This window comes from Trachemys scripta, chromosome 5 (assembly GCF_013100865.1).
Source record: "Trachemys scripta elegans isolate TJP31775 chromosome 5, CAS_Tse_1.0, whole genome shotgun sequence".
Taxonomy (NCBI): Eukaryota; Metazoa; Chordata; order Testudines; family Emydidae; genus Trachemys; species Trachemys scripta.
In genome coordinates this window covers 9632487-9648242 of record NC_048302.1, presented here as the reverse complement: position 1 = coordinate 9648242, position 15756 = coordinate 9632487, and the positions used below count along the sequence as shown (strand labels likewise).

The following is a 15756-nucleotide window of genomic DNA, read 5'->3' as shown; positions in this document are numbered from 1 at the left end:
AAGAGTAGCAATTTTACTTTCAGTTCTCAAACTATTAGGACTGAAAACTTGCCATCCCTAAAGGAAGCTGAGATCTATTGACCCTGGAAATTTTGTAATTTCCTTTTTCCCCCAATCCCACCACTTCAGTTTAAGTTTAGCTTGCCCCCTTGAGAGACCCTAGATCTATGATTTAGTGATGAAAGTAGTGCTGTTCAAAAACTTGGAACTCATAAGCATCCATCAGGAGACAGCAACTTCTAAAGAACAGAATTGAAGTGGGAACCAGAATAGGCTACAAACAAAATATAAACATTCATGACCTCAATCAGTGATCGGAGGGGAAATCTGAACTCTGGTGAAGAGCAGTAAGAACCGAGGACACTGCATCATTCATGTTTTCGTAGCATTACTTCCCTCACTATGACAAATATGCAAATGCTACATGGCCAAACTTACTTTCGCAACTAAGATTCTCTGAACTGGCTCAGAGTCATCAAATACCACAAAGCCGAAGTTTGGTAGTTTTCCTCCAACTCCTTTGGTATTGATGCGAAGTTCCACCACGTTTCCAAAGCCTGTGAAAGCACAATACAAAAACAAGTTATGCAATAAGGCCTTGCAATAAGCCTATTTGTTTTAGTTATTCTCAAAAGCCTTTTGTAATGTTAAAGTTTGTTACTTTGCTTTTAAAACGTTAACATATACCATGTTCAGTGGCTGAAGCGTCACTTCCATCCTCTAGACCCAGTAGATGAATTTCAAACTATTTAAAAGCCCATCACTTACTCATAAAGAATTCTTTCAGTTCATTTTCATCAATATCATGTGGCAAGTTGCCAACAAAGAGCTGATGGCTGTCTGGGTAACGAATTATTCGGCGATTATCGGATTCATTCTGCTCCATATCCCCTCGACCTGTGTCCATTCAAAACAAAAGCAGTCAGTTTTAGGATTGGTACTGAACAATTTGAGAAGAACATCTAGCAACACACTGATCTGCTTTCAGTTCATTCACTTGAGCCATTCTCACCCTTGGTCTTCAGCTATTTTCTGCTGGGGAAGGCATGCATATTTAGTGCCTTTAAAAGTTTAATTCTGCCCAATTGGGATAGCGAAAGCTTCTTGTTTTCTTCACATACAAGCCACATCACTCAGCGATGTGCTTTTCAAGAGAAACACGTCCACTGAATATACTTAATTTTTCTCATGTGCTTTTAATCTTCATGGAAAGTGCTGAACTGCCAGCTGCAGAGACTTATCTGAAGACTACTGCACTGGCAGCAGCCAGGCAAGCTTCCCCATCAGTGAATCTCAATCCTGAACTGGAGGGAACAACTCCAAGTGTCAGAAAGTAAGTCTATCTACCTGCTCAGTGGGAGACTCTGCTAACATTACCATCAGTCACCTCCTTTGTCCATACCACCAAAACTGCAACATCTATCCACTGGGAGCTGAGATCCAACTGGTTTCATACATCATCAAAATAAAACCTGTTAAAAAGCAAGCATACTTCATGACTGCAACTACTCTAGCTTCGTAACACTCAGAGCAGGGGTCAACACTGTTCACCACCAGTTTTTAAGATGAATGTGCATCTCATTGTACCTTTGGAAGTGTAAGTTACCTGTTCACTCCTGCCCAAAAACTGGAAACAGTACACAGAAAAAAGATATTAAGCAACAGCCCACTCTGAACACCTGTGGGAGTTTCTTAAAAAGAGTGAGGAAAGCTTAAAGTTCATGATAGGCTATTGTCTATTATTTTCCAGAGTCTCAGACAGTTACCCTATTTAAAAGTTAGCCATTTAAGACATTTCTGGTAACCTTTCAAATGAACTGAAAAACTACCATTTACTGTAGATTTTCAACCATTTCTTCTAGCCCTCCTCTTTCATCATGACTGTTCAAAGGAGGAGTACAGCTTTGGAAGTTAAATGTTTTGTTATCTATTAGTGGTGGCAAGACTTCCAGTTACTTCACTTCAGCCCAGCTAGTATATATATTCATTTATGGCTGTCAGACTGCTTTAAACAGACATAACCCACACCCCCATATAAAAGTTCACTGATGTTATTGAGCTATTGAAAAGACAGGACCAAGAGTGAAGGCATTCCCATTGTACTGTAACAATTTAGATGCATTTTTTATTATCTCCATGAATGCAATATAAGGTTTAACTAATGGGAGATATAAAATCTTAGCCTGTATCATATTACTAGGTCATTGTCTGGCTCTGCATCTTCTGATATGACAATACCAAGATTATCATTCCTTTCCATTTTTCAACAATATATGGCATAAGTCTTGAAAATTTTCCCCTCCGTGATTTGATTTACAGAACCTTGCTGGATTGTTGTAGGATTTTTCATTAGAAATCATTTTGTATACAAGGGGAGTTCAGAAGACAAACTTTACTTTGCATTTAAGCAACTTCTCAGCTGTTAGCACTGTAGTGTTTGATTCAGATCTCCAAGAGTTCTTGCCGCTCTCCTTGTAAGGTTGTTCAAGTTTCTTTTCCCTATTGTGTACAATAGCTTCTAGGATGCTTGAAAATGAAGTCTCTCTGCTAGCTGTGTCTTTTTCCAATTTGCGTTAGTTCACGTTTTTATTTCAGCTTGCAGGTAACACTGCTTTTACTTTCTTGTTGTGCCAACTGCCACTAATATGTGGAATTTGTGTTTGTTAGCTCTGGCAGCAAAAGTTAAACAGCACAAGATAGTTCCTATAGCTCCTAAACGGTTATGTATTAGGTATCTTAACTGAGTTTTAAATGCACTGGATCAATCCCCCTGAATTTTGATATCTTATTTTTCTTCAGACAGGCGGCTGACAGAACAAGCTTCTGTACTGTTGCATTTCAACCCCTATGTCTATCTGTAGCTAAGAAGTATTTGCCGTGCTTTTTAACTCCCTAGTCTCTCGACAGACTGTCAATACATTTCCCAACCAAGGTGGTTGTGACATGGATATAAATGTCTACTAGAACTTGAGACCAGCTAATTGCATATATCCAAAATAATTAACATGTCACAGCAATCAGTTATATTATATATTATAGCAAGTACCGGCCAGTGTCAAGCTCGGGCTGAATGCAAAGTAGTGACAGATGGTAACTTTCATCTATCCCAGTATCCGGAGACGTTTAGTTCCCAAAATTCCAACTTTTACAATAACTCAAACAGCAAGATGAGAAGTCAGAACTTTAAGCCAGATATAAACAAGACCCATACTAAGGTTTAGTTGCAGCTAAGTCATGGGTTAGCCGATATGCACAATTTAACAACTCTATTTTGCCTAGACTTAAAACCTCTATTAAATTTTAATTTTTCAGCCCTTGTTACAGATCAAGTCTTTAAAAAAGGAAATCTGATTTCTAACAGGTGTTAGAATATTTTCTAGCCACCTTAAACACATTTAGTTTCAGTGCTGTTGGAAGCAAGTGAATAATCACACTGACAACAGCCACGAGTAGGAAGTACTTCTAACCCCGGAGTAGATTAGAAAGTTTGGTGCGTACATTCATCTGGTGCAGTTGCACAACGTGAACAACTGCGTAGATGCTAATATAGATCTGTTTCAGGAAGGCTTGCTTCCACTAAATCTGAATTGCACCCGTTTAAGCCACTTCTGAGAACAGTTGTCTGGTCTATGCTAGCACTTAAAAGTTTTAAAACTCCACCCAACTTTAAAGTTGTCTTGTATAATGTTTAATTCCAGGCCTTTGATCAGAGCTAATCTATTGTTCCAAGTTGCAGAGAGCTTCTCTTAACAGGTCAAATCATTTCTCTTGATCTTTGCCAGAACTTGAATTTTTATATCCAGAAATTGAAGTGACATCCTATAGGGTCACTCACCCACTGTACACTACTGCACCGTTCACAATTGCAAGTTAACATACACAGATCAAGCTGCACACAACTTTTGAGGTGTATCCCCATGAACAGATTTAGATGTTGTACCCAGCTCAAAATGGGTACTTAATGAACAATGCTGATCAAGAGTTGACCGGGATGTATTAGTAGGACTGCTTATGTTATACACTGACAGGTGTAAAATGACAACAAAAACTGAGCAGTATTTGAGAGGTAACACCATCTCAAAGACAATACTAGGCCCTGAGAAAAGCTATAGAATAGAAAAGAATAGAATAAATGGCATGACATTTGGCACATGACATGATGCATGATTAAAGACATTTTGTTTAGAAAGGAGAAGCACATTGTAAGAGATAATGGAAGGTATTTAAGTGTTCCCATTCTGTCTGTTCAACACGAGTTAGAGGACATTCAAAATTAAGAAGCCATCAACTTTTAGCCTCAAGAGAACAGAGTTTTTAAACCGCATTAAGCAATCTGAGGAAGTTCCTTGATGCGTGATACGAGCAAATAACTCAGGAATGTTAAAAAAGGATTAGATAAAAGGAACATTTGCAGTTAGAGGGATGATCCTCATGCTTCAGAGCAACTCATCACAAAATACGGCTCAGGAAAGGGTTCATTCCTCCACCCCTAGTTGCAGAAAATAAAGGATTTTCACTTTCCTAAAGGTCAGGTACAAGCCAACACTAGAAGCAGGACATCAAACAAGACAGATCAAAGGTCTGTTTGGTTGGTACACAAAATCCTATACCAACCAATCATGGGAAGTTATCCTTTCGAACCCAAAGACAAAAGAGACGTAGCTTCTCACCTTCACACACTGAACTACGATCAAGAAGAAAAGTTTACCTGGTCTCGGTCCCCTTGACGGAAAACCCGGTCGCTCCCTTGGACGCTGTTCACGCACCCGGGGTGGCTGAGACTGGGCTTCAGGTTTAGTTTCAACTCTTGGCTGAAACAAGAGAACACACTGTTCAACACCGGATACCAAAGAAAAGCTGAAATAAAAGCAGTCTACAGATCACTAGCATGCATAGCAACAATTGTGGAAGATACAGATCCACGGGAAGAGTGTTTTGGGAATACATGAAAATTTTCTACAAGTTCCTCTGTACCAATCCAGGACTGCAGGGCTTGCCTTTCTCTGCCAGCAGGTAGAGAACACAAACCTCTCAGAATCAGGACTAAGTTCTCTTTCTAATCTTATTTTGCCCAAGGGCATAGCTAGAGGGAATTATCTTCAACTGACCAGGCACAGAATTGAGACCCAAGTAGCTCCATAATTTTACATATCAGCAGGTGTTCAAAACCGGTACAAAGAAATATGCAGAAATCCAACTAAAAACCAGAATTTCTGCAGCATTTCCCGTGCCACGCTTGTACTGCACAGACTAGCCCTAGATTAATATGTATGGAAGAAACAGAATTACAGTTACTGTCTGCCTGGAGGATTCTTCTTCCAGAATATACATCAACTACAGGTAACAGCCACATCGTAACAGGAAAAGAAAGCAAGTTCACAAATCTCTAAATACAGTCTTCTCCCATAAGGAGATTTAAGAGAAAATACCTTAGATAAAGAGTCCTACAGTGCACAAGTTAGACATCTTTCTTTTATTTCTCTATGCCAAGCCTGTGCACATGGGAGCACACACAAACTGTCCCACTAGTCATAAAAACCTCACACCTTGAGCCATTAAACACATACAAATGTTCGCGAGCATCTGCATACAAAAACTGCCCTCAAAAAGGGGTAGGAAGCTACAGAACAAGAAAGTTAGGTGACTGAAAATTTACTGTGTGTGTGTGTTATAGAAATTGCTGCTATCATCCACAAGCATTCAGTTCACTTGTACTAACCAAACAAATGCTACCACCACGAAGACCACATTCCTGTCATCAGGGTCTCAGAGATGAGCTTGCAGAACTAAAATCCAAAAGGGGTGTTTCACTAAAGGAATGGTCATAGGCACCATTGCATGCTCATATGGATTCAGCAGTTCAAAAGCAAGTGACGTTAAGGAGAGATTCCCACCACTTTTCCTTTGTAAACAAACTACTGACACTAGGTGACTTAACCCCAATATTTGTGCTCAGAAAAGACTTTCTGGGAAAGATTACCTATTAAGTGCCCAAATATTACACTGAAGACTAACCTCGCACCCTTCCTACCTCTGAAGTGGCACCCTACCAGGCACTTCCTCACCAATATTTTTAGACTGGGCATTTTAATTATGAGAATTAGAAAAAATAAATAAAAGCTTGTCCGAGTGTAGCACTGGCATCTACTTCTGCAGCAGCACCTCTTGGGCCACAATAGCACCATTGTGATATTTTATTTTCCTAAAGTTTTAATGCGTAAAAAGTTATACAAATAAAAGCAGCTCATAGCAATACATGGGAGCTAGAAAGGCAATCACAGATTTTTCTTTTCTGAACAGCAAGCTACCCTGCCCTCAAAATTACTAGATTTCATTCTTTGGGGGGTCTCAAGAGAAACAGCCTATCTGCTCAATCATTCACCTCAGATGCCTACTTAACACAACAAATAGAGTGTGTCTGTCCAAAGAAACAGAGGGCTAGCCTTACTAGACACCAGGACGCGGCTTATGATAAGTAGACCAGCAATACCAAACTATCAGCCTTCTCCAGCACAAAACATACAGACTGCTTCAATTTTGTAAACACCTCAAAATTAAAGAGTCCAAGCTCGCAGGGCAACATTGGAGAGCGCATGCGCTCCTGCAAACTAGCATCCTACCAAACTGTGAGAGGGGATAGTATTGCTCTTGGAACTGAGAACTGCTTGTTCCATCCACCAATCTCTCTCAGACCTCTGTTTCCTGGAAAGTGCATGAACTGCACTGGAAGCCACAGAAGGGAGCCACAGAAGAATATTTCTACAGCATGCCTAAGAGAGGGGATACATCCCTCTCCCCTTGGAACTGTAAAATGATTAGCAAATAATTTGTTTCTGGTAATGCCCATGCTGTTTGAGCCTTTGGGCATAGACTATATACAAGATGAAATGCCTCCATTCTCCCAGAATCCACAAGAGGAGAAATGAGGACTAAAGAGAACCGTCTTCTGCTACTGTGACTGTCATCTTGCTTGAATCCCAGAGGCAAAAAGAGCACAAGAAGCAAGCCCACAAGACTTATTTGCTCTCAAATTTTAACATTTCATGTGTCAAAGACACACATTACTCAAATTGGACCATATATATGGAAAACTGAATGGATCTGCTTTGGAAGAGTTCTATCCCTTGACGTTTAAGGTCCTTCCCAGACGGTGAGATGCCTGCCACACTGTTACTGCAAAAGGAAGATAATTAGATGGGATACAGATAAGAAGAACCTCAGCTTGATACAACATTGTCTCCATGTTGACTTCTGTGAAATCACTCACTTTGATTCTCACCAATAGACCGCAGGAAAAAGTAAGCCACACAGAGGCCTAGACTTCTAATATTGATCCAAGATTCCCCCTGTAGCCTTGTGGTTTTAAGATATCCATTGAGCCAGACAACAGATAATCCCTAAACCCAGAAGAACTAGCCCATTTTTCAGATTTACTCATCTGTCTAGAAAGATATTAACTCTGCATCCTTAGAATACTCGGAAAAATCTCATCCACATATCCTGGTATATATGTCCTCAAGAGGAAGAAGTTATATTCCAGTTTGAAAAGCTTTTAAAGCTTGGTTCTGGAGACATGAAGGCAACAACACTATCAGTCACGAAAAGAAGCACTGGTTTGAACTTTCAGGATTTCCAAATTAAATACAAATTACTGACTATTTAATTCCTTTCCTTGGTAGGTAATCACTGCTTCAACTCAAATGGAAGGCAAGACTACATTGAAGGTCTTGTCATCACTGCTCAGAAGAGATGTGTTTTTACCACACTAATGCATGAGAGCGATCCCCTGGTTAAAAACACAATGAAGGCTTGGCAGTTCACTTTCACTGCAAGGCAAACTAGGCACAGTCAACCACAGACCGGGTATAGTGCCATACCTTCAGTGTGGTTTTTACCTGGGGATGGCTCATGTGCATTAGTTACTAGGAGGTGAAAAACAAACAAACAAACAAACAAACAAAAAAACAAATCCACATCATCTCTTAGCAGTGAAGACATGGCCTATGTTACTCCCTAGACAGATATTCAGCGTTGATCTCTGAACACAAAGAAGGAGGAAAAGGACAAGTGCCTGGCTACTACAGGCTGAATATGACCAGCCCCATAGTAATTCATGGTCACAAAAGCAATTAATCTAAATCTAAAATGGTACTTACTAATTGCCACCTCTTTAGAGAGAGATGGAGTCATAATAGGTACTTTATTTGAAAGTTAAGAGTTGGCAGAGGAGAATCCTAGAGTTGCCCCCACACTATTTTGTGGGACTTGTTTAAAAAAAAGGTCTAAGAACAATCCAAATGGAGGGCTATGTTTGCATAAATACAAGAGTAATTGTGATGTTGATAGCCTGAAACAAGATCGGGAAAAGGAAATGAAAATGCCCCCTAGAATAAAGTAATTGTCTTTCCCACCAACCCTCCAAGCGCTGATTTTAAGCGGTGCATAGGGGAGGCTGGAGAGAGATTTATCCATCTACTTCCCAAAAGAGATAATGGAGTTAAGACTCTGTCTGTAAAAACCTGCTTTGGTCCTACCTGAAAACGTCTGAGCAGACTTACTTGAACACAGAATCCCACTGAAAGGAAACAAAACAGGACATGCCTTTCTTCTGCCACTGACAAACTGTATATGGAAATACAGTGAAAGATGGAAGGGGACAATGATGGTCTGGCTTTTGTTGACATATGTAAACAATACATCAAAGTGCTCAGATAAAATAAATGCTCGGAGTGCTCTCTAAACCGAAATGGCACAAGGAAGCCGTCTTTGGTTCTGTATGGGAACAAGCTCACTGTTCTGTGCAAACAAGAGTGGTTATTCTCCCCTCAGTGTGAGGCACTTTAAAACTAACCAGATTTTCCTAGTCATTACAAATCAGGAGTCCGATTTCCATGACAACCCTGTCAAGGAGAAGACAGCATCACAAAAAGCATTCCAAGGGCAGTGAGCAGAAGGGTTATCCTAGCCTCTATGAGACAGTAAAATGGAGAGAAAACTGGTGGTAGGAACAGCTGTGACAGTGGTTTCTGAAATGTCCTACTGAAAATTGTGGCCCATTACAGTTCAGAAGTGAGCTACCACAAGTGTCCTTAGGTAACTCATTAGGTTACTACAGAACATTAACATTTTCAAAATTGCCTCTTATTTTAAGTAAGTTTTTGGATATGTGGAGGACAAGAAATTCTCAGGGAAATGAAATTCTCTAGGAATTTCCCACTCACTAGGTATTTCCTCTTGTCTTTGGTATCTGAATGACGTATACTACTATCCGGTCACAAAAAGTCTGGGAACTGGAAGAGACCACTGTGCTGGCAAGCAAAGGTGAACCCTCCCACCTCTCACAGTCATAAGTTGGTACAGGGTTCCATAGCAGTACAATTAATCCATATAAATATATAATTGAGAATTTTAATATTTCTTTTTTCTCTCTCACTAGGAGAAGCTCTGTTCCTTTCTCAAAAGGAACAATTTCATTTCCCAATGGCAGGGTAACTGGATTGGTAGTTCTGGCAATGAATGACCCCTATTGTACATACTACAGTAAAATTACTGTTACATTTAACCTTATAAACAAATAGAATGTCAGAAAATTTAGGAGTGTCATTTCTTTATTACATGTGAACAGACTTACATCTCTCACCACCACCCAGAACTCTCACCTGTTAAGTGTATGTGCCTTTTAATTAATTTTTAATTGCGACATTAAAGTAAGTGCATTAACATTTAAAACAGAACTTGTGCAATTTACGTCATTACAATTTGATCTGTTAGTTTAAAGACTAAAGTAGTTGCAGAGGTAACGAGACAATCCAAGGAGTTCACAGATTGATTACCTGTGAGACTGGTGCTTTAACATGGGGTGGAATTCCAGAGGAAGAAACAGTACCACTAGGAGGCAGGTTTTTACTGGTCACTGAAGCCCAAGAGAAAGCCTGCAGAAATGCAACAAACCTAGGCTACTAATCATGGCAAACCACTGACATTCCTAGAGGGAAACTAGTCTGCTGAAAATATATTTTTGATTCAAATCTAAAGCTGTCAGTAATCATTGTACCAGGATTACAAATATAAACAAACAATGCCAATAAGACAGATATTGAAGGGTTTGCAGTTGTAACTGTCCAATCTCTCCAACAGCGCAGAGCAAGTACTTCTACTCAGGTACACTACCTAACTGAACCCCAGTGCTCTGAATGCCCCCAAACCACCGCTTTCCAAAAGACAACAGTTGATAGACAAAACCGTAACGGCTACAGGATAAGTTTTTGGTCCTAAATTTGTCTTCTGGAGAAGGAAAGAAAGGAGAAGTGGAAGTCAGAAGTTAAAGCTAAATAGGAAAAGAGACCAGGACTGACAGTACAAAGACCCATGCTGAAGTAAGTGACCTCTACCCGGTTTCTGTTTCCTTCCCCCATATCCTTTCACACTAAGTGGGTCTAACCATACCAGACGGCGCATGGTTTTTGGAAATACGGCATCCCGCCTAGAGGGAGACAGCTAAAACCCTCAGATTCATTTTTACAGCTACACTGCTAGTCATCCTGCAGGTGAAGAGGTAACTCCTTTCATTTTAAAGAAGAGCAGCGACTCCCACTTAAATTCATTTAGATGTTCAACATCTAACACTACATTTAAAAAGGTTTAAGCTCATAACCACCCACGCGCACACTTCATAAGCAGAGCACTACATTTAAACAGATCCTTTGTACAGCAGTTCACATTCATCTTTTAAAAATCTTTTTGACAAGTGAACTTGTTTTAGTGTTGTGGTTCAGAGAGCAGGACATTGGAAAAAAAAAATCTATCAATCTGGCACTTGAGAAAGCGATTCACATTCAGCTTAACACTGAATAGTCAGTGTTCTGGATTACCATCTTCATTCATGTGTACAAAGTTAAACTTTAACTAACCTTTGGAGGTTCTTGTGGTAGAGAAACAAGTTCTACAGGCGGTGGGGATGGAGATTTTTCTTCTAGCTCTTCAAGATTCTTTTCTTCTACTTCAGATTTCAGCTCCTCTGTTTTTGTTTCAGATTCCAACTCCGGCTCAGGCTCATGAGATGATTCTTCCAAAGGCTCCTCCATTCCATTGCTAGAATTAGAGGCATTTTGTTCACCGTAAAGTACAAGGCTCTTACGATGAAGTTTTGCTAACATGCAATGCTGATTGTTTTTCCCCCAAATAGGCTTTCAGCTTCCTACCATGACATCCTGTACATTTACAGTATAGGCAGAGACTATTTTTGCCCCTACCTTCAGTTGCACACAAAGCCACATTGTGGTTCTATTAAAGTCAAGTTGAATTTTACCATTAGCTAGAACGTGAATATTACCAAGCCCACATTATGCATGTATCACCTTCAAGGAATGGACTTGAAAAGCTGGAGAACTGCCACTTAGAAATGGCAAGAGGCATTTCTGACAAGAGAACCAGCAAACTAGGGCTGTGAATAGTGCCTGCACTGACTGTACACATGCAAATGTATCGTTCCCATCTCATTTGAGAGTGTGTTGAAAAAAGCTAGTTACCAATCGAAAATCTTAAGCATAATTCTATTCTAGAGAGAAAAAACCAGCACCTTATTTTTCTGCTCTGGGTGTGCTCAGTGTAAAAAGGACAAATCCTCAAATGAGTGGACTGTTTTTCACTCCCATTAGCTCTGTAAGAGCCAACAGCTGAGAAAGTGAACCGTTTCCTTCTTGGGCATGAACGGAATTGTTTGCTAAATTCCAGCCAGATACACCTGTGCAACCCCCCATGAAGACAAACATTTGCAAAGGTGGCACTAAGGGCCTAATTGAGTCTAAAGAAACATTTAAAGCAGTCTTGTGGGTAAGGCACTGGACTAGGACTAAGATCAGAGTTCAATTCTCAGCAGCGTCGTGTTTCCTTCCCTAGGTAACCTTGGGCCAGTCACTTACAGCCAGATTTCCAGAAGAGAGACTCCTGCCACTTAGGCAACTAACTAAAGGCATTTTCATAAATACCCAGCCCCCAATGACACCCTTAGGGAGATTTTCACAGCATCCAGCACCTGAGCTCTTCTGAGAAACCAGCCAGATATTTTGGTGCCTAAATGGGAGCAATGCTCTTCTGAAAATCTTGTGCTCAAATCCTTGTGCCTGCCTGCCTCATGTGTCAAGCGCCTCTTCTTCCACCTTTGGTCTGTCTTCTTTAGATTTTAAAATGGTTAGGCAAAGCACACACTTAGTGTATATCTGTACAATGGGGCCCTGATCTCAGCGGGGGCCTCTAGGTGCTACTTGTCAAGTATCAGGGGGTAGCCATGTTAGTCTTTATCTACAAAAACAACAAGGAGTCTGGTGGCATCTGTTAGTCTTTAAGGTGCCACCAGACTCCTTGTTGTTTTTGTAGGTGCTACTGTAATATATAGTAGATATTTATATTATAAATGGGTGGATTACAACTAAGGAAATAGCTTAAGGTATCAACACATACGGATTTGGAATTTAATGTCTATTTATGTTCACATTTGTCACTTCACACTTACAGACGAGAGATAAGATTAAAAATAATGAGTTACAATATCCCACAAACATAAATATTCCATCTAAACACAAAGTTCAGCGCACACAGTTCTGGCATATTAGGGCCATATGTGCATTAGTTTGGTTAAACAGATATTTTAGGGAATTAAGAGTATTCAGGACTAAGCAGCCAAAGCAATTGTTTTCTACTGTTTAGCACGGACTTCTTACGTTACAGGGTGGCTTTCATAGTATGCACTGCTTGTATTCTCTTGCACTTGCTCAGGGGATGGCTGCCTTTCTTCCTGCTCCTCTTCAACCTCTTCTTCTGATTCTGACAGACCAAACAAGACTTGTGATCAATGTTCAAGGAAATGTCAAGCACTTTTTAGAGCACGTTCAATTCTGCTCGCTGGAGAGAGTATAGATTCAAGAAGTCGATGTCATTTCCTTGGTGAAAATCAGTTTCGTGGCACAAAACAATGGACACGAACACAAAACCAGGATGTGTAATAAGAGACAACTAAAAGTCATGCTTCACCACTGTAAGCAAGACATTTAACACAGGAAAGGGCAGGACACGAACTCTCCAGGGATGCTTTTCACCTTTACATTTCCACAAAGAGGAGACTACAGTTGCTGCAATATCAGGCTGCTGGCTTTGTTTTACAACCAACACCTTTATATATGTGGTGGATAAAAAGGGGAGATTAAACAATTTACCTGCAAGTAACAAGACTAAGAAAACAAAACTCAATAAAAAAGAATGATTGGTTGAGATCGACTTTTCCAAACCACCTTATCCTTTGGGAACATTTTGTAAGCAGCATGAACCATTAGTGTTTGTCTACACACACACTTGCATTGATTTCCAGTTTAGTTAGATTGGTGCCAAGCCCTGGTGTGCACATTTTTATTTTGATTTAAGAGTGGCTTATTTCAGTTGAGCTTAAACCTGTCCTTAATTGACTTAAACCTAAACGAAAACAAGTCTGATTTAAATTAAAAAAGTCTATACCCCCTTTTACAGCAATTTAGCTCAAAAAAATCAGATTAAAATCTCATTTTAAAACCGCAACTTTATATTCAGGCAAGCCCTAGGTATTTGGATTTCACTGGCACTCCTTGGTAATATTTTGCCACCAAGACTGCAGAAGGAAGGGGGCAATAAGCTTTTTCTACACCTTTCTCAAGACAAGAGAGGAAGCAGATGGCTTCACACCCAACAGATCTCCAGACTTGCTGGCTTTCTTGGTTGTCTTTGGCCACTAAGACTCAGTCGTCAACTTGATCCAAGACCTGGCAGCCAAGAAGGATCCAAGGATTGATATATTTACACTCTCTAGTCCGGTCCAAGTTGCCTTCTAAGGCTCCTCAGAAAGAGAGGGAGAGAGCCAGCACTCTTTCTAGACATGAGTAAAGGCGACACAGGTTGTGAATCTCCCTAAATAATGTCCGCCATGCATGCAGATGAAGCACAAAGTAGGTCTGTATCGAGTGGAAGTCTTGCCAAAGCAAGAGGCACACAAGCTGAACCTGGACTTCTCCAGTGTCACAGAACCAAAGCAATTAGCAGAAAAAATTAGATAAGAAATACTGTATCTCAACCAGCTACTGTGAGTGAAATAAAACTACATATTTAACACTGAATATACCCATTAATTGATCACTTGTTTAAAGTGATTTAAAAATTTGGCCAATGAGGAGACAGGGAGCTCTGATCTGGCCTTTAACAGTTGGAAAGAGTTGAGAGTGCTCAAGGGGTACAACTATTTCTATAGACAGGCATGAAATATTTGGATCCACAAAAGAGAAAGCGAGTGGCTCCAATGGTCAGAACATTGAGGTTAGCGTGTGCTCTTGACACACGGCGAGTCTACTCTTAATTGCCCATTAAAGTGGTAAGTGAGCAGAGGTGCTCATTCAGGAAGCCACCCCTGCAAATCCCTGCTGGATATTATCAAAGAGAGGATTCATACTTTGTGGAAGGCTGAATATTTAAATGAGGAGTGGAGGACTGTCCCCTGGCACTCAAACATCTGATTCAGCTTCAGGGCTAAGGTCACAGTGCTGAGTAAAACGTGCAATTAAACTTTGACTTGCTTAACTGACCTGCCTTTTGACAAACAGTATAGCTAAACTTCCAAAGTTGAAGTGATACTTTAATTTCCAAGTTCACTGTTGCTCATTTCATTTTCATTCTTAATTAAGCTTCTCCCAGATGTAAGAGTGTAACCATCAATACGCAAACTGTATCTGTACTGAGTACTACAAAAGACATTCCGCATATCACAGGAGCAGAATTATAACCTTAAGACTCCAACTTTAACAAAAATTATGTACAATATACAGAAGTGAATATGAGGAGGGATAGCTCAGTGGTTTGAGCATTGGCCTGCTAAACCCAGGGTTGTGAGTTCAATCCTTGAGCGGGCCACTTAGGGATCTGGGGCAAAATCAGTACTTGGTCCTGCTAGTGAAGGGCTGGACTCGATGACCTTTCAAGGTCCCTTCCAGTTCTAGGAGATAGGATATCTCCATTAATTAATTAATTTATAATTTATATTTGAGAAAGTACTTATTTGTCTAGAGATGTGTGAAACTCAAGAGGCTATTTTGCCAAGGAAAATGAAGAGAAGTACAAATGAACCCAAGGCATACAGAAATTAAGTTCTCACCTTCATCAAGTTCAGCCTCAGAGTCTCCAAATACTTCATCTTCATAGCGGAATATATCATTATGGACATAGAACTTATTTGGAACAGATCCCTATGGAAGGAAAAAGCGTACACATTTACTAGTTACTTGAACAGATGGATGAGTTGTCTTTACTGCTGACTGACTTGATCTGTAAGCTTTGTAACATCACTACTTACTTCAGATCCACATTTCTAGTGCAGTCACCACCATAATACAAGTGCCAATAAAATTACATACATTTCAGTACTTTTAAAATAATCTTTGGTGTTTACCCATCTCATTAATGCGGGTTTGCCTGTGGCTATTTTTAATTTTTTTTTTAAAGTACACAAATAATCAAATCCTATAGCTGTGACCAAAGAATCAGTCAAAAAAATTCAAGAAGATAAATCCTGAGTGTTTATACTGACAGTAACTTTATGCTTTTTAATTACTGAATATAAAAGATCATTTATTTCATGGATACTCATTTGTGAGAAGACTTCTTTCTAAAAAAGCTATTTGACCGTTTGCTATTTTAAAATGGAGGCATTTATTTTTGCTTCTACTTAGAAAAAAATGTACAAGT

General features: G+C 39.9%; 1 protein-coding gene across 2 annotated transcripts in view; it reads right to left on the bottom strand.

Annotated features, from left to right (window-relative positions):
- Positions 1-15756, bottom strand: part of G3BP2 (G3BP stress granule assembly factor 2) — a 44578-nt gene that overhangs the window by 3145 nt on the left and 25677 nt on the right. Inside the window, exons 5-11 of one of the 2 annotated variants that reach the window (XM_034771558.1) lie at positions 15167-15257; positions 12720-12822; positions 10911-11091; positions 9834-9932; positions 4709-4811; positions 769-897; positions 439-557 (exon numbers count right to left, since the gene is read on the bottom strand). In XM_034771558.1, coding sequence (XP_034627449.1) covers positions 439-557; positions 769-897; positions 4709-4811; positions 9834-9932; positions 10911-11091; positions 12720-12822; positions 15167-15257 — 825 coding nt within the window. The remainder of the gene's footprint in view (positions 1-438; positions 558-768; positions 898-4708; positions 4812-9833; positions 9933-10910; positions 11092-12719; positions 12823-15166; positions 15258-15756) is intronic. The other variant, XM_034771560.1, reaches the window with a different exon arrangement.